General features: G+C 43.4%; 1 protein-coding gene across 1 annotated transcript in view; it reads left to right on the top strand.

Annotated features, from left to right (window-relative positions):
* The window catches only part of SPRED2 (sprouty related EVH1 domain containing 2), a 58,335-nt gene that overhangs the window by 11,456 nt on the left and 24,938 nt on the right, over nt 1-21,941 (top strand). Inside the window, exon 2 of the mRNA XM_086879242.1 lies at nt 21,263-21,440. Coding sequence (XP_086735368.1) covers nt 21,263-21,440 — 178 coding nt within the window. The remainder of the gene's footprint in view (nt 1-21,262; nt 21,441-21,941) is intronic.

Here is a 21,941-nt window from a genome sequence, read left to right as displayed (position 1 = left end):
GGTAGAGGTGGGATTGAAAATCAGCATCCCTGGTTGGGCATTCTTCAGATCATCATTCACCTGGGGTGACAAGTAGTGAGCCCTGCTCACAGTGTGGGTGTTTAAAACAGCCAGGTGCTGCCTTTGTCCAGTGTAAAGAAACCCCTGCCCTGTAAGCCAGGCTTGGAAAACCCAACACAAGAGGCATCTGTGTCTGTTGCCTCTGACCAGTTGTCTATGGAACAGTTAGACACAATAAGCTATTTATTGTAAATAATGCTGTAAAGAACTCAATAATGGGCTCCAGGGAGCTAGCTGAAAGCTGCTGCTGCTGGTTGCACAGAACATGCCTGCATTTGGAAGAGGTTGTCTCTTGAAGTGGTCAACATTGACTCTCCTTCAGTTGAGAACTGAGCATCAAAGGCGGATCCTTCACATCCTCTCTCATCTTTGTATGAAAGTGACTCTTCAAATCTTAGCATGTATTAAAAAGTGCTTGGTAGGTAGCTACTGATGTTACTTTTGAGTGTGGTTAGAACTAGATTTATTTTACAGTGGATATTGATGTAAATATCCCTGTGTGTAATGAGAGCAGTGGGGAGAAGAGGCAAGAATGGAATGGCAGAGAAATTTACCTTAATTGGTGATGGGTCAGCAGAAAAAAAATACCAATTTTTTTGTACTGATTAGTTTCAGCTTATGGTTTTATTAACTGCCACAATGTGAATTTGAGCCAGTTGGGTCACCCTTTGCTAGAGAGGGCACAAGGAGGTGGTGACTACTTTTCTTAGACCAGTAGAAGTGAGCCTTCTTTGTGTCTGCAGATGGTGTCTTCCAGTGTTAGATAGTGAGTCTTCCTTGCTTTATTGTTGAGGGGTGCATTCCTTACCCGAGCACCTGGCAATTTCCTTACCTGTTAAACCTAATCATATCTTATGTCCTGGATTCTGCACTCTTTCAAGCTCTTGTTTCCTTAGGTAGATGGAATAAATGTTGAGCCCCTTTCCTCTACTTCCGCATGTGACTTTTGTCAGCAAGAAACTTCTCCTGAACTTCAGAGTAAAGCCAGCTCCTCAGGACAGAAAGGGGAAACTCCTTGAGAGCGCTCTGCAGCATCGAAATGCCCCACATAAAAGCACGTTTGTACATTTTGTTACATGAAGGAATTCCTGGCCGTACCCAGCCCTAGGTAAATAGCCAGGGAGAAGCAGCTGAAGCATGACGGATGGTGGTGGTTGGAGAGCGGGGACGTGAGGCGTGGAAGTCCACGGTGCAAAGCAAACAGCGAAGGGAAGCCGTGCTGTGTTCTACAGAGCTGGTGTTGGGTTAGGACAGAACTGTCTGGCACCTAAACTTCTCCTCAAGATCCTGTGCAGCAAGTACAGAAAAAGCAGGAAAGCTTGTTGAAGTTTTTTTTTTTTAATCCATGGGTGAATTTTCCTATTATGTCATGCATTTCAAGATGCTTGATAAGTATTGAACAATGAAAGAAGTAACCCCTTTGGGGTGTTTTGCTGATTTGATGTTTTGCTTCAAATTCTGGACAGCAGAAAACTTAGAAAGTTTATAATCTTTTTCTCAAAAATGTATTATATAAGGTCCAGGGCAGTCCTACCTGTCAGACAGAGCTGTCCTTAGAGCTCCCTAGGTTAGTGAGATGGCAGAAAACCAAGGAGAGTTTTCCCTGGATGGCTTTAATGGGATTGTCTTGGTTGAGCACCTGTTTCAGGCATCTCTTGCTATGTAATTCATAAAGGGGATTTAGAAGCTCCCTTGACACCAAAGGGAAATCTTTGAATCCCAGGAAGAAACATAGGACTGCAGAGAGGGCAAAGTGTGATTTGTTGGAAGCTGCTGCACTATAGGGAACATGAATGAGTTTATTCAGTTAATTGAATAAAGAAAGGTTGAAAGGTTTGTGCTTGTTTACAGCTTGTATATGTTCTTGCTGTTTTATATGTAACTTATTTTGAAAGCTGGACTTTAAATATGGGGGAAAGAAACACCTAAAAGGGTAAAATCCTATCCCTGTATATTAATTTTATTTTGGAGCATTTTAAATACAGGAACTTCTTTTGCAGCACTGTGGCTTTGTCATTCCTGAGCTAATTAAGATGTTAAATATACTAACCTCTTCTGTGCTTAAAAAAGATACTTGCTTCTCTGCGTGATAACTTCCCCTCTGCAGGATAAGCCTTGGTTTTGTCGAGAGTGCTTTGTTGGCATCTCCAAGGCTGGTGCAGGCTGTCCCCCCACGTTGCATAGCACAGCACTCTTGGCTTATGTTGTCTGTGGTTGTACCTCTAGTTTTGTGAGCACTTTTTGGCATTCAGCACTCCTCTGCCTTATATGCAAATACTAGTCAGTTCATGTCATGGAGCAGGGTTGTGGCAGAGTGGGTTTTTTTATTTTTTTGTTTGTTTCTTCAGCTAGGCAGTGTGCTGACTCTGTTCTTCCTTTTGGCTAAAATTAAACCTTCTCCCCACCCCACGCTGCTCTCCCACCCTTGGACTTCTATTACACGAGGCATGAGAGACATGCAGAGCAGACCATAGGTTGGCATGAAGTTTCAATTAACTATTAAGTTTATTTAGCTAGGGATGTGATCTAATTAAGCTTGAAAAAGCATGCTTGCCCCAGGTGAACAGAAAGCTTGCCCGAACAAGCATTGTGGCACCGCACAAAAATCGCTCCCTATCAAAGGAAAAGCTTAATATTATCCCTGCAAATCTAAATGGGATGTAACACCTTCAGCAGCTTAAAGTTAAGTTAATAAGGTTAAAGTTAATAAAACCAGCTGTTTGGAGACAGTGTGAGCACCTCTGGGCTCATTGAAGCCCTCTCTGCCCATTCCACAGCAGCGTTTCAGGAAGGCAACTGAGGAGCCTCTTGGAGCTTGCAATGCCATGTGCTTGGCAGAGGAAGTCCCAGGCACTATCCAGAAGTGGGATTTTTGAAACAGTGCCTGTACCATCCTCCATACTGGCAACAGCTGGTCATTATAGGCATGATGGGTATCTGGGGTCCCTGGCACCAGAGCTCAGCCTGCCCCATCACTACCTTGGCTGGCAGGAGAGTCCAGAGTCTGTAAATGCCATGAAGATTTTCAAAGTTGATTGAATTTTATAATTCCTGTTGTTGTTGTGATTTTATTTCTCATGTCATTGGTGTGCCAAGTACTGATGGACCTCTAACACTGGTTGATTAATGGATAAGGCAGAAATGCCCCATGCAGCCAGGACTGTGCAAAATGAAGAAGCCATGAGATGTCCCAGAACAAAAGTCCAATGCTTTCAGCATCATCTGGCTTACAGCTGTCCTGGACACTGTGTCCTGTCACCAGAGCTGCCAGAGCTCAGAAGCTGGATGAGGCACCCACCATTTTATTGGGCTTTGCTGTTACTTCTTACTGTTTCATATGCTTTTAAGAAAAGGACTTGTAGAGCCAGTCCATGACTTCTGAAAGTATCTCTTGGGTACTGGCAGACAACAGAGTAAAGCACTATTGTATTTTGCTACTGAGCTCTCTGCTGATGACCTGCCTCAGTGGCAGGAGTCAAAGTTCGGTGCTTCTGTGGAAGCATTACACAGGGTGTTTTGATGGCTCATTCCTTCATCTGGAGCAAAGGGGTGAAGTCAGGATATCTAGGTGTCATTTCAGAGTTGAAATGACTTTTCTATGTGACATATCAGGGTGGAAGGCACAGGAAGCCTTGGTAAGCACTGTGTATGGGTGCAGCTCCTTACCATCACCTCAAGTACTTAATTATTAGCCAGAGAGCATGAACTTCAGCAGTGTTTCTGATAGGGATTTCCTAGAAGCTGGTGCTCATGAGCTCCATCTATTATTGTTGTTGTTATTATTCCAATTTCTGTTTGTAATTGATGTTGTTTAATTACCAATACCAGTACTTAACAGGAGGAGCTACAAGGTGGTGTAGAACGTTTGGTCCCATAAAACCCTGGTACACGAGCACACGTGGTGCAGACAAACCCAGAAGGTAGCAAAGGTAGAAGCTGGTCTTGCATTTGCAGCAGGTCAGCAGGATTTGAATGTAGGTAGTCATGTGGAAAGGAAATGTGAATTGGTAAAAGGCGGGTACCCACTGATGACCGTACTGTTGTTACAGGCAGTTCTGTTCTTAATACAAAAGCAGAAGGCATGTGGCTTGGTGTAGCATGTGTCAAATAGCAACTGCTTAATATCTGATCCAGTATAGAGATACTTAAATATTTGTGTGCAATAACCATACAAGTAACATCTGCATCATTACTGCAGTCATTGTAGAGGTCAAATCCAAGTGGAAAGCACTGATGGTGTTGCACTTGCATTTTCTTAATGTGTATCATTTTCCCCCTGATAGTTAACTAACATGCACTAACTAACGTGGAAATTTAATTGTGTTTCCTAAACAGTGAATGCCCTAGTTCAAAGGGATGACTTTCAGTGGACAAAAATAATTCAACTATAAATGGTACTGAGGAGTGATGAAGACATATTAGGAGCATAAATATTTAAACCTTTTTTTCAGGTTAAGTTAAGCTTATTTTCTGCATTGATGGCTTTCTGTGCTCTGGGATTTCTGCTCTTAGGTTGGCATTGAGTACATGCACATGGCATTGGGTGCAGTGGGAATTATCTAAATTTCTTGCAGGCTTTTGCAAGAAAAAGATGCTTCTAAAAGATCATGAGTGAAGACAAATTGAATGGGGGGGGGGGTCCCTGTCTCCTGCTCTCCCCACCTCCTTTAACAGCAGAAGACCCCCGGACAGTGCTGTGCCTCAGCCTGACTCACTCATGGAAGATAAGTTATGTATGATGTAACAGGAGTCTGAGGGCTCCTTGTGAGGCTGCCATGAGTGAACACAAGATGTTTCTGAGACAGAAGTTTGGTGCCTTCAGACAAAGTGATGGGGTCTGTTCAGCTTTGGGGACTTGTGCTGGTCTGAAAGTAGTTGTGCCACCAGGTTGCTGCAGAAGTGATGGCTGGCCCCAGCACACCCCAGCTGCATCCCTGTCATTCACAGCAGTGATGGTTTTATTTTCACTTGAACGAAAGCTTAAGGCAGGAAAGTCCAGAACAACTTTTCTGTTTGTGGCAGAGCCCTTGTTTCCAACAAGTACTGCCTTAATACTGCTACAGTAAATATACCAAAATACATATCTGGAGGGAACACCTAGTCCCGTGCCTGTGGGGGAAATGCAACTTCAAAATAACTTGATTTATTGGTGTCAGCTACAGAGTATTGTCCATGCATCAATTCACAATGGCTTTAGATGAGGTGAAAACTGAACTACAGTGCTGGTTAGGGAAACAGCAGATTGTAATGTGCAGGATGGCCTCCCCATCTGACAGCTCTGGGGACCTGGGTGAGGAAACTCACTGCAGCTGCTTTTGTATAGAGAATAGTATGACCTGCAGATGGAGGTTTTTGCTGGTATCTTAAGCTTCAGAAAAACAAATATTCCCTCAAAATAACATTAAAAAAATAAACTTCCACTTCTTCCTGTTTTTATAGTTTGCTTGTTTCCTCAGTGTCATGGTTTTGTCTCCAGTACTGTAGATTGTTAATCTTCAGAGGATCAGGACCTTCATAGAAGTATTTCCTGCACATGTTTATCTGTCTTTTTTAACAAATTAGTATCTACTTGTTCTCCTCTGAATTTTCCTTTAAATAATAGGAAACTCCCCTTAGTAATAATGCTTTTTTGCTAGAAAAAATATCTAGATTAATCACTGCCAAGGGTTAAAGTACCTTTTTTATGACTTAGCTGATGGCATCCTTTAGGACATATGCAAGTAGCACCAGATTCCAGAGGTCACTGTCCTTGTGTTAGTTTTGGCAAAGCATTGTTTCAGCTAAACTTCATTTACTTGGTTGTGAATGCATCTGGAGGACCCCTGTCTGAATGTTAGCTGGAATTCCAGAGGAGAGATGCTGCTACATCCTAGGCTTTCTCTTGAGACAGCCACAGATTTCCACCTAATCCTTGAGCAAGGTCAGCATTGGCCATTAGTCAACAGGGAAGTGCCTGTTTTCCACATCCAGATGTTGCATTGCCTTGTTATAATGGGATGGAAACAATCTTTTCAGCTGCTACGCTACTAACTTTTGGTACTTTTAGCTAATCTCAACACAGTTTGTAAGTATAGGCACTAAATGTGTAAATACATTCCTCCTAAAACATGCATTTGTGTATGTGTCTGTGTGTATTGGATGGGGACTTAACTCCCAACTCCTTGCTGGTCTCATTGCAGCCCAAGCACATCTGGACAGGGTGAAGACAGGAGAAATGTGATTTCTCCCCTCTCAGAATTGATGGTGTGCATCATCCATGCATTTCCAAGGGAGATAACTGGATTTGGATGGGTAACTGACTTTCTCCCTCAGCTTTCTGTTTCGAAAGGAGCTGTCGTCATCTGACTCCATCACTGAATCCGCTGGAGCTGGGCCTGTAAGTCAGAGCTCCTTCTGGCACCGCCTCGGGTTTCCGTGGCGGAATGCCCTGGGTTGTGTTGATATCCACAGCATCTGCTGGCTCCCAGGGCTGTCCCTGTGCTGGAGGAAACACAAGTTGGGCAGCAGCCTCCTCATGGTGCTGACATTAATAAAAAGGCATCCCTGGACAAAGGAGCAGCTTGTGGGCCTTTGCCCCACCTTGCAGAATAATGCTGGAAATATCCTTTTATCACGCTCAGAGAGGTGTGGGGGAGTTTTCTTTTGTTTGGGGTTTTTTTCAGACCTCTTGTCAACTTGTGATTTCCCATCATGGTGCAGAACTGTGCAGCAAAGTTTGTGCTCGTCTTGCTTCTGGACAATGAGTATCTCCTTTAGGAGGCTGGAAAGCTATTCCTGTTTTCTCTGATTGTTAATTTCTGGTGGAAGAGAAGTCCTTGAAGGGCAGTCTTGACACATCACTCTTCTGCTGCCATTTGTCTGGGAGCCAGAACATCACAGCAGAGTGTTGGGCATAGAGCTGCCCTCCCTTTGCACAAATACAGCAGAGACCCATCTTCAGACCAAGGCTCTCCTTGCTAGAATTTCTCTTGCTCCAAGGTATTAGTGGACATAGTGGCGAAGACAGATAAATTCTAAAGTCACACTTGTAGCTGGATGAAACTGCCTTAAGGGAAAAAAAAACAAATTTGTAGGTGGAGCATAAAAGGCTAAGCATGTACCTTTTGTCCTTGGAATTAAAACCCTAGTTTAATCTGAGTTTAAGGGGAGGAAAAAAATGAAGCCATTTTGGATTGAGATAAACACTTGCGGTTTCATTATCATCTGCTGAACATGCGTAGAGTGGTTGTTACACAGCTTGAGACAGAGAAGAACCAGTGTGAAGTTAGAACAAAAAATCAGGGTATACCTTCTTTTTCCCATTTAGAGATAATTTATTGGAAATTGATAGTATATGGTATGGGGCTTTGCCGAAACATAAAAGGTAGATTCATTCTTCCCATAGATCTTCTGCAAGGAAATGCAAGGAACCTCTTCAGGGTTCATTTTTTGTTGCTTTTAAACAGTGCTGTGGACATTTAAATTAATAGACTTTCATAAGCTGTTAGCAGGTTTTTTTGGTCTGATGTGGTATTCACCAATGAATCCAGAAGATTTGAGATGGCAGCTCCCAGCTAACAGTGAGTGTACCAAAAACCCTGGTGGGTACAGGATGAGAAAGCTGGTTTAACATCTTTGCTGCTAAAAGGAAAGACCATGGTAGTCTTTGATCCCCTTCATATGTATCAGGGGACTCCAGCTGTCCCTATACTGAAACTTGTCAGAAGGAATTGAGATGTGAGAGCATGAACAGTGTGTTGAACAGCTCATCCTTACCTGGCAGAATGAGAAAGTAGGATGACCCCAAGATGATTCCCCTGATTGACTCCTCTGCTGTGTGCAAGCAAAATCCCTCCTGCCAGTGACACATTCAGCGGGCACTTGGCACCACCGTATCTTTCAGCATTTAAAAGATTCTGCCTGTTAAAGCAGAGCACAGGAAATACAAGCCATTAAATGCATGTGACAGTGTTGTGACCAGGCAAAGGACAGTGGTAGGGAGAGAGGCAGAGGCACGCAACTGCCAGCATTTTGAGGAAACGCTTGTTTGTTTGTCCTTTTTCCAAAGCCCTTCGGCTGTGCAAGGGAAGCGCCGGCAAAGATGTAAACAGGAAAGCTGGCTGCAGGGAGAACAAAGTAGGGGTTAGGAGATGCACACAGTTGGCCAGAGGAAACCAAAGGTACTGGTGAGAAATCTCTGCCTGCTATTGGACTTAAATAATAAAATCAGTAAGCTAAGAAATAGAATCATAGGACCATAGAATGGTTTGGGTCGGAAGGGACCTTAAAACTCGTCTTGCTCCAAAGCCCCTGCTATGAGCAGGGCACATCTCCCACTAGACCAGGTTGCTCAAAACCCCATCCAGCTGACCTTAAACACTTCAGGAAGGGGCCATCCACAGCTTCTCTGGGCAGCCTTTGCCAGTGCCTCACCACTCTGTGAATAAAGAATTTATTTTTAATATTTAACCTAAACCTGCCTTCTTTCATCTTAAAGCCGTTCCCCCTTGTCCTACACTGCATGCCCTTATGAAAATACTTAATGCTGGATCCAAGGCAGTCCTGGTGACACTTGCAGTACCCCTCACAGGAGGGGAAGCCTGCCTTGTGTTTTATTCTGTGCTCCAAAGAAGGCAGAATGTGAGGATCGCTGTCATAAATGAGCAATAAAATAATTCCCATATTACTAAAAATGAAAGTGGAATCATAAGCGTTAACCATCTTCCTTTTAAGTCTATAAAATAGCAGCTTGTTCCCAAGAGCACTGAAAAGAAGAGCTGTACAAGGTACATTTTAAGGGCAAGATAATGTTTTACTAACACTGACAGAGAGGCAGAGTGATCCTGAAAACTTAAGCTGGGTAGTTCAAGTCAGTCCCTGGCAAAACAGGGAGCTGGCTGACAGGAAATACAGTCAACATCAGATTGGAGAGTGTGAAGCTGGAGCTGGTCAACACAGTTTTACAGGAGTTTTCAGTGATTTTAGGAATGTAGGTGGATAAAGGTTATCATATCCTGGTGTGTGCCTCTTGGTCTGCAGGTGGTTTTACCATGGAATATTGAGTTGTGGCATGGGACTTTCCAGAAGATAGTGCCAGCCCTCAGAGAGCAGTAAAGATTATTTGAAATTTAGAGGGAAGAAATTGGAGAAGACAAAAAATTATATATCTGGTTTAGGATGTGCATAATCAGTCTGAGAGTATTCACATGGTTAAAAAAAAAATTATCCTGAAGAAAGGGAAAGCGAAAATGCAATGGTTAAAAGATTCACACTTAAGTACCTCTACTTTGAGCTACGTATTGAAGTGCAAAATAAAAAGGGAGGAGCAAGGCCTTGGTTTTTTAGTAGCTTGCTTTTAAAACCAGTTTCTTATCAAGAAAATGAAAGTTTGCAGTGTGCCCTGTGATGACTGAGGCCGTGTCACACAAGTAAGGCAAAGTACAGGGTTAGATTTCCTGGAGTATATTACAGCTGTTTGTCCAGGTATCAATTAGGAGCCATGGAGGAAGGGTTTAATTAGAAGAAAAGCACATGAGGCTTTTCCGGCGTAGAGGAGCTCGGTGCATGTCATTTGTGTAACCTCTTTTCTGGTCATGGATGTTTATTTGGAGTCGAGTAAGACGCTCTTGGCGCTTTCCTTTGATCTGTCTTCAGGAAAATGAAATCCATATGGCCTCCACCCAAATCCTGGCTGGAAATACCCATCTGTGCTGGGGTCATTTTTTGTTGTCATACATATGTACAAAGGTCCATTCATCTATAAGAATGACATTCAAAATAGGGAAAACATGGTAATGATATGTAAGGAGGAGCATTTCTGTGCTCCTGGAATGTTTAGCAGCCTGAAAGCATATTATAAAATGTCTGAAGTCCTTCCTAAGGATCTGCTTTTGTGCTCTTCTTCCTATTTTTGCCATACTTCCCGCTCTTCCCTATGACACGGCTTAATGAACCCAGTATTCAAGAAGGCTTTGTGGACAACAGGGATAGCACAAGTGCAGTGGGTGTCTCTCAAGTGCTGGGCATAAAACTACACTGGCCATGTCTGTGAACTCTTTTGTTAGAATTTGTTGTTTGTTTGGAAGGTGCTTGATTGTTTGGGGGTTTTTTGTTTGTTTGTTTATTCTATTGGTGTGGAGTTTTTTAATTTTATTTTTTTTAATTTAAACAAAAATGGTGAAAAGTGACCTTCTTCACCTCTTACAAGGCACAGCAAGCAGTGTTCAGACAATATTGCTGTCTTTAATCTTGAATGCTACACTTAAGGTTGGTTGCCTGGTGTTTCCAGAGGACGAGGAATAACAAGTTCCAGTATTTCCGAAATGGACCTGGGACTGCAGGTGCTGAGACGCCTTTGTGCCCAGTTCACAGCTGCCAGGGCCTGCTCCTGGGTGCTCTGTTAATGTTTTGCTGCAGAAGTTCAGCCCATTGACATGAGTGCTGTTAACAAGGTGACTGAATTTCATTCTCCTCTCCATAAGTGCTCCAGCAGCTGCAGTGAAAATGGGCTTCTCTTGCTTCAGCCACTGTCTCAGCTCTTTGAACTGTGCTTGCATTTGGCTGGCAGGCAGCAAAAGGCAGATCCACCACCTTGCTGGCTCTCCAGGTGCAGTGTTTACTTTAGATTTCTAACAGCAGAACCCTGTAGCAGCATGAATTTTGCTGGGAAACAGGGAAAATGTTCATGTGTTGGCACAGCCGCGCACCAGTCCATGTTAGGAATTGCAAGAAAACTTCAGAGGATATTTCACTGTAGAACCAAGCTGTAGGGTTGGATGTGCAATCTACTGGACTGGGTAATTTTTAAGGGGAAAAATAATAGTTATTTTAATAATATTTTTTTTAAAAGGGCAGCGGCATTGCTAGTCTTGGAGCTGAGGTTTGTTAGCGTAGCCTTAAGGTTAAAGAACATGTGCAAAGGTGAGAACCCAACCAGTGAGTGATTCAGCTGATGCTGATCCAGTGACTTGGTATCTGCTTCCCTTTGGAGAAAACCCTTGGGAGCAGGGCTTGAAGCCAGCTGAATGAGTTGGTGATTCTCCTTGACTGATGCAACAGCTTCTGGATGTAGACAAAAGGCAAGGGCATTATCTCCATCGCAGTGGATTGAACATGCTGTAACATTTGTATCAGAGCTTTTCTGTCTTGCATTTTCACATGCAGTGTTTGTCCCCCCTGCTCCTGACCCTGGGCAGAGCAGCAGCTTTGCAGAGATTACCCAGGTAGTGGCTCAACCCAGCCCCAGGAGCTGAGAGCTGCCCCACAGCCGCTGTGAGATTGTGGTACCTGTACAGTGTGATGGCTTTCCTCTAATGTAATTTGTCATATTGGAACTGTTTGTTAATGGTGCTCATCTGTAAGAACCTTCTGATGGCCCCAAGTCTCTCTGTGTGCTGAGCCTTGAGTTTTTAGGAAGACCATTGGCAGGATGGTCTGCAGACCAGTAGGAAGGCTTTGGGGAGATGTAACTGCTCAAGATGTTGCTTCAAAAGCATGATTACAACACAGCTTATTCAAGGATAGTTTTGTCTTACACAGGGAGGCTAATTTCATCTTTCCCCATCCCGTGGGAGAAAAGCTTTAGAAACTGGACTTGCAGCAAAAATTGCCAGGCAGCTTCCTTGAATTTTTCTGGCTGACGTTGCTTTAGACTTATGTTCTGAGCTCTTGCTGAGGATTGAGCTGATGGGTGCTGCATTAAGCATTTAAAGGTAAAAGCAGAGCTTGAAGTGGAAAGTGAAGTGGCAGATTCTGGCACATCTGGATAGGAGAAGATGTGGACTGGGGATGTGCAATTAAAATCTAAAAAAAAACCCACCTACTGTTTTTAATTACTTGAATAGCATGATACTCTGACTAATGATTTAACCCATTGTTGCAAATGCACTTCCACCAACACAGACTATTCATTGGCCATTAAACTAAAGAACTTTTTATGTTGTGTATTGAAGTTCAGTAAATGTAGATACCCATTGATATCACTGTAACAAACTTTGCATGCTGTCTGTTGTCTTCCTCATGGCTTTGGGCTGTAGCTTGATTCCATTGTCATGACAAAATCCAGCCAAGCTGCAAATAGGTGCCTCAGCTGCACCTCCACACGTGCTTGCTGGGCACTGGCAAGAAGCAGTGAACAAATGTCAGAATGTCATAGAATCAAAATGGTTTTGATGGGAAGAGACCTTTAAAGGCCATCTAGTCCTACCCCCTGTGATGTTCCAGCATCCTCCATGCAGCCTGGTGTCTGCTCACTGAAGCTGGGTTCGAGCCTCGCTGGTCCTTAGCTCAACATCCATGATCCAAGTTTTCTGGAGCACTTGTGATTTTAGGTTGTCAGTGCCTGTGAAGTGGGGATGCAGCTTTCTGCTAAAGGATGCCTGCAGGCAGCATCACTTCAGTCACCATTCTCCACCTTGGGGAAAAAGGGATTTTTGTCCCAAATCAGGGTTGAAACCTTTAGATTTAAGGCAGACAGAAGCAGCTGAGCCTGGAAACAGTTAGCTTTCTTCTCCCCTCCTGCCTAATCATGAGCATAGATTAGTTCAGAAACTGGGCAGATATTTTTAGAAGCTGCCTTCAGAGCTCTAGTGTCAACAATTTTTATTCTTGTTACCAATGCTGAGGCATTTCTTGAGCAACATTTCTGCGTTCATGAGAGGGCGTTAAGGATGATCATGGAACTTGTGGGGACATACACGACCCCCTGGCTGAGCGAGGGGTTCCTGCAGTTGGGAAGGTTTCTGAGCAGCAAAGGAGCGTTTGAGACCCAGTCTCCCAAACAGAGCTCCTGTGCAGGGATGTCACTGTTGGCACTTCAGTTGTGTGGGCTGCCAGCAAAGATGGGGTATATGAGGAGCTACAGCTGATACTTGGAGATACAAACTCGTATTTAAAGAAGTATTTTAAACCCCATTAAAAGGTGTGATGGAGGCAGACACATTGGAAGGCCGAGTGCTTCCTCCAAGCCTTCTGTGTTGGTTGGACCCTTGGTCCCAGCGCTGCGTTGGCAGCTTTTGGGAATAAAATGCTGATGGGCTTCCAGAGGAAATGACACCTGCATTCAACTTTGGACCTGTTTGCAGCCCTGGGTGCCTGGGTGACAGGCCTGCCAAGCTGGGGCAGCCTCTCAGCTGCACGTTTGCCCCATCAGCTGCCACTAAACACACCCATCATGAGTTTATGGCAGCTGTACCGTCATTATTTCATTTTTTTTTTTTCCCCCAGCCTATAACCGGGGTGGGGAAACGAGGATCTTTGGTCGATGTTCCCTTCCGAGCCGGGAGGATATTGCAAATGAGTAATGGTCCGGCTGGGGCTGTAATGTGCAGAATACCTCTGGGATGACTCACGCCGCACAATGCAGCACATCCCTCAAGGAGACTGAATCACGCATGGGGGGAAGCCGCCTGCCCGAGCGCTGGGACGCGGGGTAACCAGCACAGACAGGGAGGCTGCTGCTGCCAATGCTGCTAAAACCGAGCAGTAAAGGTTTAAAATGCAGAGGAAATGACATCCCCCAGCAGGTAAGCGTGCTCTGGCTGAGTGTAATTCCATATTTTTTACTCTTGGGGTTCTTTTTCCTCCGCCTTCCCCATCTGCCCCCACAGCCCTTCTGAATGTTGTCTAAATCAGCATATAATTTATCAGTGAATATGTATGAATTCTTCTGTGAAACACAGCCTTTCATTTATGGTTATATGTAATTTTTATTTTTTTTTTTGGAATTAATGGTTTAACATTCACCCTTTCTTTAAATACCAATAGGAAAAGGAGATGCTGCCTGGGAAGCTGCTTCCCTTGATGTCCCTCTCTATGGACATATGATGGAGTAGGGGATTTATAAAAAAGGTTGAAGGCAAAAACAATGTGAGTGCTGGTTTTGATATAGCCAAGAATGTCTTCTTTTCTTTTTCATGTTCATTTATCTGGCAAAAGATGAAAACCCTTTAGATTTAGACTGCAGTTATCCTGCTTACTCCCTTACCCCTCCTCTGATAAAGACCCAGCTGGAGCTGAGTCACAGAATTATTTTATTTTTTTAATATTTGCAAAATATTATCTACTCTTCACAGTTATAAAATACATGTCATTGAGGATGTTTACAGAGTGATAAATATAGTTGTAGTCTCGAATTATCAAAATGGAAGAGAGTGGGGGAAAATTCAAGTTCCTTTGGGAGAAAGTTTTTTTCTTTGTAAACTTGGAGTTTACAGGAATACTCTGTATATGTTTGTCTGCAGACATGTTCATTTTTATGGAATGCAGTTTCTTTGGTTTCCAGTTGAGATTTTTTTTTGCTAACTATTGCTGTTCATTAGCTAACATAGGGATAGCAGTAATGGAGTGCTTATGGTCAGTTTATTTTAGGAAAAAAATTAGAGCAGAACTTGGCTGTGGTATTTCTTTGAGGTGCAGGGAATCAATTCAGGATGCAGATCTTAAGAATCTACCTGTTTGGCTGGCTAAACTTTTATGTGATTTTTTCTTATCTCATACGTAATATAAAACAAATAACATCCGTCATGCAATAACAATTTATTACTCATTACTGTAAATGATAGTGCTAATTATCTTCCTTGTAATCTGTTAATATTTTGTACTTTTGCACAAAAGTAGGAGGACTTGAGGCTGTAACTCTTGCCAGTACTGCATGAGAGGTGCAGGGCAAGTTATTCAAATATAATATGCTGTCCTTTTAACTTTTCAGGACTTACCATGTGCACCTATAACCATTTATTGCAAAATTGATCCATTCAACAAATTTGAAGGGAAGTCTTTTTTTAAGAAATTTCATTGAACAGTTGCTCATTAAAAGTTCTGTCATTAGTATGCATGTCCCAGTGATGTCATGGCTGCCTTTTAGGAAAAAAAAATCAAGCACTGTTTCGGGTATTTTTGTAACAAGATTTGCTGTGACTTTTGATAGTTCTAACACAGTTTCAACAATTTTACATAAATGCTTCAATAAAGACACAAGTCATAAGTTAATCTGCCCCAATACCATTAAAATGTCATTTCAATTCAATATTGTTTGTGTAATAAGCTAATTTCTGGGAAGAGACCTTAAATTCCATGTGCTTGAGCTGCATTAGTGGATCTTTGCTTGCCTACCTATCAGCATGCTTGTAAGCCAGCTTTTTTCCCTAAAAAGCTGCACCCAGTTCATTTGAGGTTTTGCCCACGTGTACAGCACTTTGTGGGGATCATTGGGCAAGTTTGGCATAGGAAAGGATGTTATGCTGGCCAAAAAAAACTGATTTAGTCCATGCAGGACTACATAATATGTATATTTTTGAGAATATATATATATATGTATGTATGTATTTCAAGAATGAATTTTCATGTACTTCCTGGAAGGATCTGAACTAATTACGGGATTATGAAATCCCATTTGAGCTAGTTAGGATAGAGCTGTTTCTTGTAAACTCAATAAAATCAGCCTTAAATGTTGAACAAACGTTTTGGTGAAAGGGTTCCTTTGTTCCTCACTGCCTCGGCATTTAAGGGAGATGTGGAGGCGGGCGGCTGGGTTGTTGCAGGTGTCTTGGTTTTTTGAGAAGTCCTTTTTCTTCTGGAAAAAAAAAAAAAAAAAAGAAAGAAAAACCAAACAAAACTGCTGTTAGTTTTTCCTATGGAGGATTTTTGGATGTGCTGCAGCACTGGAAGCAAACCCAGGCTTGCCAAGCACTGGCTGTGGGGACCTGACCCCTCTTCATTTTGCCTTTGGGGCTGCTCTAGGCTCAATCAGCATCTCTGGAGCAAGGAAAGTGGAGACTGAATTGTTTGTATTTACTCTGGCTGTGTGGAAACTAAAATTTCCCTGGTGCCCCTTTATTCTGGTGGTATTTGATATGAAAAACAGAAAAATACAGGTTGCAAATTGGTTATACAGGAGTTGGGTTACAGATAGAGTGGTTCTTTGTTCCTGGTATGATGCAGAGGTGAGGGCAAGAAAAACTTTCGGAAGGTTTTCCATTGTTTTCTTCAGATTCCATTCTAACATTTGATCTGGCCAGAGAGACACAGATATCTTTTTTCCTTGGTGATACTTAATGAAAAAGTTTCAAACCTGCTGGAAATCTAAGTGGTATGGAAATACCAACTTCATTTGCTATAGCTGCATACACTCAGAAGTTTTGTTTCAAACAAATGGGTAAGTTAGGATTTGAGGAAGAAAATGCTGGTTATAATCTGCAGATATATCACCCTTGCTAGAAGGTTCACAAACTGACCAACAGATGAAGGAAGTGGGACTCCAAAAATAGCAGCTTTTAATGTCTTCCACCAAAATGTCCCTGCTTTCTGGCTGTGGGAGGAACTGCAGAGAGGAGCATCACAATACAACTTGCAGCCATCACCTGGGCAGAATGTGATGCCTTTCACTCCAGCTCGTGGAGCTGCTGAGGCAGGGGGAAAAACCTGGCACTGTGAAATACATCCAGGTCAGCCAGAGACAGGTTGTGCACCAGTAATCATAAAGTTACATTTGTTTAGATCCAAATAGTTTAAATGGTGTTTATGTGCTTGAACAGCTTGACCTCTGCTGCTGTTGCATTAGCAGCCTCCTGCTGTCCTTTTGGCTCTTCCCTGAAACCTGGGATCTGGGAATGTCAGTGCATGGATTAAAAGACCATAATGTTGAAGTCCAAAATGTTGGAACCCATTATATGCAGATACTTTTTTTCTGAGACCTGGATCACTCCTGGCCTTGTGAACTGTAGAGTTGGGAAGGGTGGAAAATATCAAAATGCCTTACAGCAGCAATAGTGTGGAAGTTTATGAGCTTGTATTTTGGTCAGCTTGGCTAGAGGGAAAAATATTACTGAGTTATGGAAGGTGTCTGGGAAGTGTTTTAGATGCCAAATGTGACTCAAAAAAATAGTAGTAAATGTGGTGGGTTGGACTACTTTCCCCCTTTCCCCCCACCCCCCTAGCCTTGGGATTTTTAGACATCTCAGATGGTATTTGCAGTTGCTGCTTTGGAAGCAAAGTGGAAAAGAAGAGCAGCTGGTAGAAGGGAGTTGTCTACTTTGGCCCTCCTTTTATGAAGACAGTGGTGAAATTAAAGCCTTAATTAAGGAGTGAATTGTTTGGTGTTTAGTCCTGGATGCAGGATTGCAGCCATACAAGGGGCTCATGTTTTTTTCCCCCATTAGTGTTGCTGGAGATGATTTTAGTTTATGTCTGAGGGCACAGGATGATGGCAGCCCCATGTGTACATGGTGGGGGACAGCACTTCTCTCAGCCTCAAGTGTCACCTGTCTCTTAGACACACCAATGCTTTGTGAGCTGGACTGTAGATACCGAAACCAGGGTTCAGTGATGACAGAGGTAATATTCAGTCACTTCTTGTTTAAGAAAACTCTGTGTCCTCCGGAAGAGCAATTATACATGCACACACTCTATTTTACTTTTATAGATATATATGCATACCCACGAGCTATAATTTTTATAGAGTTCTCTTTTCCTTCCAATAAAAACAACACGTGTTTTTCGGCACTACCTTTACTCCCCAAGTTTATTCTGTTTCTTTTTTTTCACTCAGGGTGGGGCAGGCAGACAACCTGGAGCAGCCCTGGAACATGCTGGCTGGCTGCCATGCAGCTGGGTAATCCCTTCAGATACTTTCTTCCCAAGCTTTTAAGGCTGTTGAAGACAAATCTGTGGGGTTAAGATAGCATTTAAGAGCACAATTAAGAATAGTTTGCATGAAATGCATAGAGCGTAGGCTGTAAACCCAACAGTTAGAGCAGCCTAAAAAGTTTCAAGAATCCAATAAAACAAGGGGAACTAAGGCTGCTGTGGGGTTTTCTCTAATTGTTTCATTTTTAGCTATCAGTACGTCATTAATTGTAATGGACCGAATATTTCCATGTACCTCATTAACCATTTCTTGTGAAAGAGTCAGATTGCAGTTACCATGATAAAAATGCAGGTGGATGGCTTGAATGTGGTTGTTCTGCTACTCTGGTGCACCAAGGTTTCATCAGTGGCACACACATGGGACTTGTAGATCACTCCTTTGCTCCTCAGGATTTGGAATACTTGGAACCAGCCAGAGTCTTGATGCAGTCGCGTAAAATTAAATAGCAAAGAAAATAAACAGCTTTTACACTAAGGAAACGAAACCCTTATATGGAACTGAAATATTTGAGTACCTCCCAAGTATTTATCAACACTGGCATGAGGGAAAGAAGCATTGCCTATTCTAGGCTTGTGGATGGAAGCAGCAGGCAGGATTTAGATAGAAGGCCGGAGGAAGCTGTGTGTAGCCTTGAAAATTCAACGTGCAGCTTCTGAGTCCTAATCCAGTGATTAAACCAAAATGTCAAGCCCTCAGAACCCTTAACCACCTCATTTCCTTTTATCTTCCCTTTCTTTTTTCCCAGGTCCTTTGGCACAGGTTGCACTTTGGGAAATGTGGCTGGAGCAGAGTGGAGTGGGGACTGGGCTCTGCAGGGCGCTCAGCGTCACTGGTGACTTTTGATCATGCAGGAAAGCCTGCCAAGGGATTATGTTAATGGAGCCAGGGCTCTGCCTGCCCTGCCAAAGGTGAACCCTTCTGCTAGACAAGGCTCTTGTCTAATAGGGGAACAGAGGTCGTCTTGCAGGGGTAGGGGGATGGAAACTAGATTTTTCTGGCTTAATATATTTGAGGAGGTTGGTCTTCAGGATGGGAAGAACACAGTGGAAGCAGTGTTCTCTCAGCAAGTGGTAGCAGAGTTTGTAAGGGCCATAGGTAATGGATAGATGTGGATATGAAGAGGAAAACCATGTGTCTCTGTGCCCCACCAGATCGTCATTATAATGGGCAGGGATAGCCATGGCGCCTAAATTTAGTGTACAGGTATCCATTAATACTCAAATGTAATTATGAGCCTAAAGGATTCACTGAGAGGTGATGAAAATGTGTAAATAACTGTCAGGAATCATAAAATACTGAGTAGCTGCTTCTTGCTTAATTTTCCTTTAAGTGGACAGCTTCTGCAAAGTAACTGAAGGCAGCATTGCTTTTGGGACAGCCAAAGGCTCCAACTGCTGCCATAAAAGTGAATGGTAAATCCTGCAGGAAGCTGTAATGCCAGTTTTCAAGTGTGGAAGGAGAAGCAGCAGTTTCTGTGGATGACTTTTGCGGGAGGATAGGAGGGAAGGTCGTATTGAGCGGCTCTGACTTCAGAGGAGAGCTAAAAATAAGTCCAGAAAGGATCCTTGGGGAATAGTAGAAAGATATAGAAATGTATAGTTGGCTTTCTTTTTACTTCATCTGCTAATTGCTAATCCTTATGGACCATATGGGAAAGGTACAGAGAAGGAAACAAAAACTGTCTTGGATGGAAGCAGCTCAATTTTTGCACAGCAGGAAATTAGCTGAAGTATTTTGCTTGTTTCTGAGTATCAGGAAGTCAGGAGATTATAGTTGCCGCTGTAAAATCTACAAACGGGTTTTCATTAAAAAATCAAAAGGTAACTGGATCCATTTATAGGCACACTTGCCCTGTTTACTGTTCCAGGAAGCTGCTTTAAGGATTTGGGCAAAAATATTCTGAAAAACATAGTTTCTCAGTTCTGTGAGTACCTTGTGTGTGTCAGCTGTGGCAGTGTATCAGATTGGAAATCTTTTTGTCAGACAGTGCAAAGTACTTAGGACAGCAGGGGATGAACTTCCAGCATCTGTGCACTGCTGTCATTGTGTAGGTCCGGTAAAAAAGTTGGCATATCCATAAAATAAAGGCTGTGAAGAGAAAATGGCAGCATGTGTTCTGTGAGATCTGTGTAGCTGCAGAAGAAATGAGCTGGTCCCTGAAGATGCTCACTGCTTCTCTTGGTTTGTCCTCAAACTGCCTTCAGGTAGGATCCGTGAGGCTGCTTGCTTAGATGTTAAATCTGGTCGTGTTAGAGAAAGGGAAGCTTGGAATTTAAGTGTTAGCACCTGAACTGCTGCGAAAATAGTCTGAAAATGAGGCAGGATGAAGAAAGCTACTACTGCTTGTCATGCTGTACAGGGTGCTGGTAAAATATCGATACAGGGAGGAATTTCTTTCCGTGAAGGATGGTATCTGTCATTTTGAAAGGCTGCCTCTTGGAGCTCTCTGTGTGTTGATCTTCCTTCTCCTGGTGAGGTCACCTGGTGGCCTGGGGATGGACAACCCCTGGGCACTTCCTTGGCACGTCCCCTTTCTCGCCCTTGTTGATGTTCCCAGGTTTGAGTGCCCTGCAGCAGCTTTGTGGGCACCTTTGGGTGCCTCAGCAGCTCTGCAGCCCACAGCACTGTGGTTGTGCGTGGCTGCCATCCATGCCATCCACATGGTGACCTCCCTGTGAGGGTGTCACAGCCATTGGCACTGTCCTCAGCATCCCAGTGTTAATCAGTGTTCAGCACGTGATGAGCGGCGGCGATGCAGCGTCAGCACGAGGACAGAAAAGCGAATTTGGGTATTGCCCAGCAGTTCTGTGCTGGGGACAGCCCGTTTCAGCTTGCAGTCTGTTGCATGTTCCATGCAAGGTGTGTGGCTTTTGGTTCCGTCCTGTAGGGGCTTCTCTGCTTCCAAATGAGGCTGGTGATGTCACCAGTAGATGATGGAACAGTTGCTTTGTGGAAAGGGAATAGGAGGAGGCCCGGAGTCTCTGGAGGGGCTCTTCTGAATCTTTGTGGTAGGCATCTGGATTATCCCCAGATCTTAGGTGCTTCCAGAATAGTTTCTTGCAAGGTTTGATGCTCTGCCTTTCAAAACCCCATGAAATGCTAGTAAACTGTTTTAGGAGGAGTTCGACTGTCATCTTCCAAAGCCCACTTCACAAATTAGGTAACAGAAACCTTGAAACACTTTGTTTGGAGGTTATTTGAGTTCCATGTGTTTCTCCAGCACACTGGAGACCTGATGCCCCAATGTGGGAGTTGGCCTTGGGGTGATGCCTGGGTCGCCCACTCTCTTGGTCCCTGTCTCTAGCTGCCAGAGGCAAAGAATGTCAGGGACCATGGGATGTTCCATCTGTGTGTTAACATCTGGAAACCTGGCAGGTTCATTCCTTGAGGTTTGGAGGTCTCCTTCTTATGGTGGCTGGAGTTTTCCAGGCCATCCATGACAGGGGTGGACTTCCATCCCGGGCAGAAACGCTCCGTTGGGGTCAGCGCAGCGCCGTCTAAATGCCACCCTCAAGAAAAACTGCTGCGATGCGAGTGATGCTCACAAAAGGTTCTGTTTTTGTTTTGTTGCCATTGCAGTGACAGCTATATTGTGCGAGTCAAAGCTGTGGTTATGACCCGAGATGACTCCAGTGGGGGATGGTTGCCGCAAGAAGGAGGCGGTCTCAGTAGAGTTGGCGTCTGCAAGGTCACGTACCCGGAGGGCAATGGAAGAAGTGGATTTCTAATCCATGGTGAAAGGCAGAAAGACAAACTGGTAATAGACCCTAATTCAACTTTTGTCTCTTCTTATAATGAGAATTATCCCAAATCTATTGCTATTGTATTCTTGTGCAAGTTTTTTGGGTGGTGGTTTGTTTTTTTTTTTAAATATATAAAAAAAAGGCATGTGCAAATAATACCAGATTGGATAAAACAAACCCAATCCTCATCTGGAATTGTCATCTTTTGCTACCTAGGCTGGTGTGATGCCACCTGGAAGGAGCAGGTGCATTTTTGACATCCATGTGCAAAGATCCCCTTTGAATGAAAGAGGACCTGTGGTTTTTTTCTTTTTTTTTCCTTAGACCTAGTGCGGGGGTAAGTGAGAAGTGAATTGAAGTGTAAAGAGCCCATGAAGCCAGTCACATTGCACTGAGTAATGCAGAGCAAGCCTTTTAAAAGGGCCATGAATTATTTATGCTGTGTGCTGTTCAAGGTTTGAACAAGCTGAGTGAGAATATGAAGACAAGTTGTCTCTTATGAATTGACACACTCG

The sequence above is a fragment of the Cyanistes caeruleus genome, chromosome 2, assembly GCF_971803275.1.
Source record: "Cyanistes caeruleus chromosome 2, bCyaCae1.hap1.1, whole genome shotgun sequence".
NCBI classification, from domain to species: Eukaryota; Metazoa; Chordata; class Aves; order Passeriformes; family Paridae; genus Cyanistes; species Cyanistes caeruleus.
This window is presented reverse-complemented; position numbering and strand designations above follow the sequence as displayed.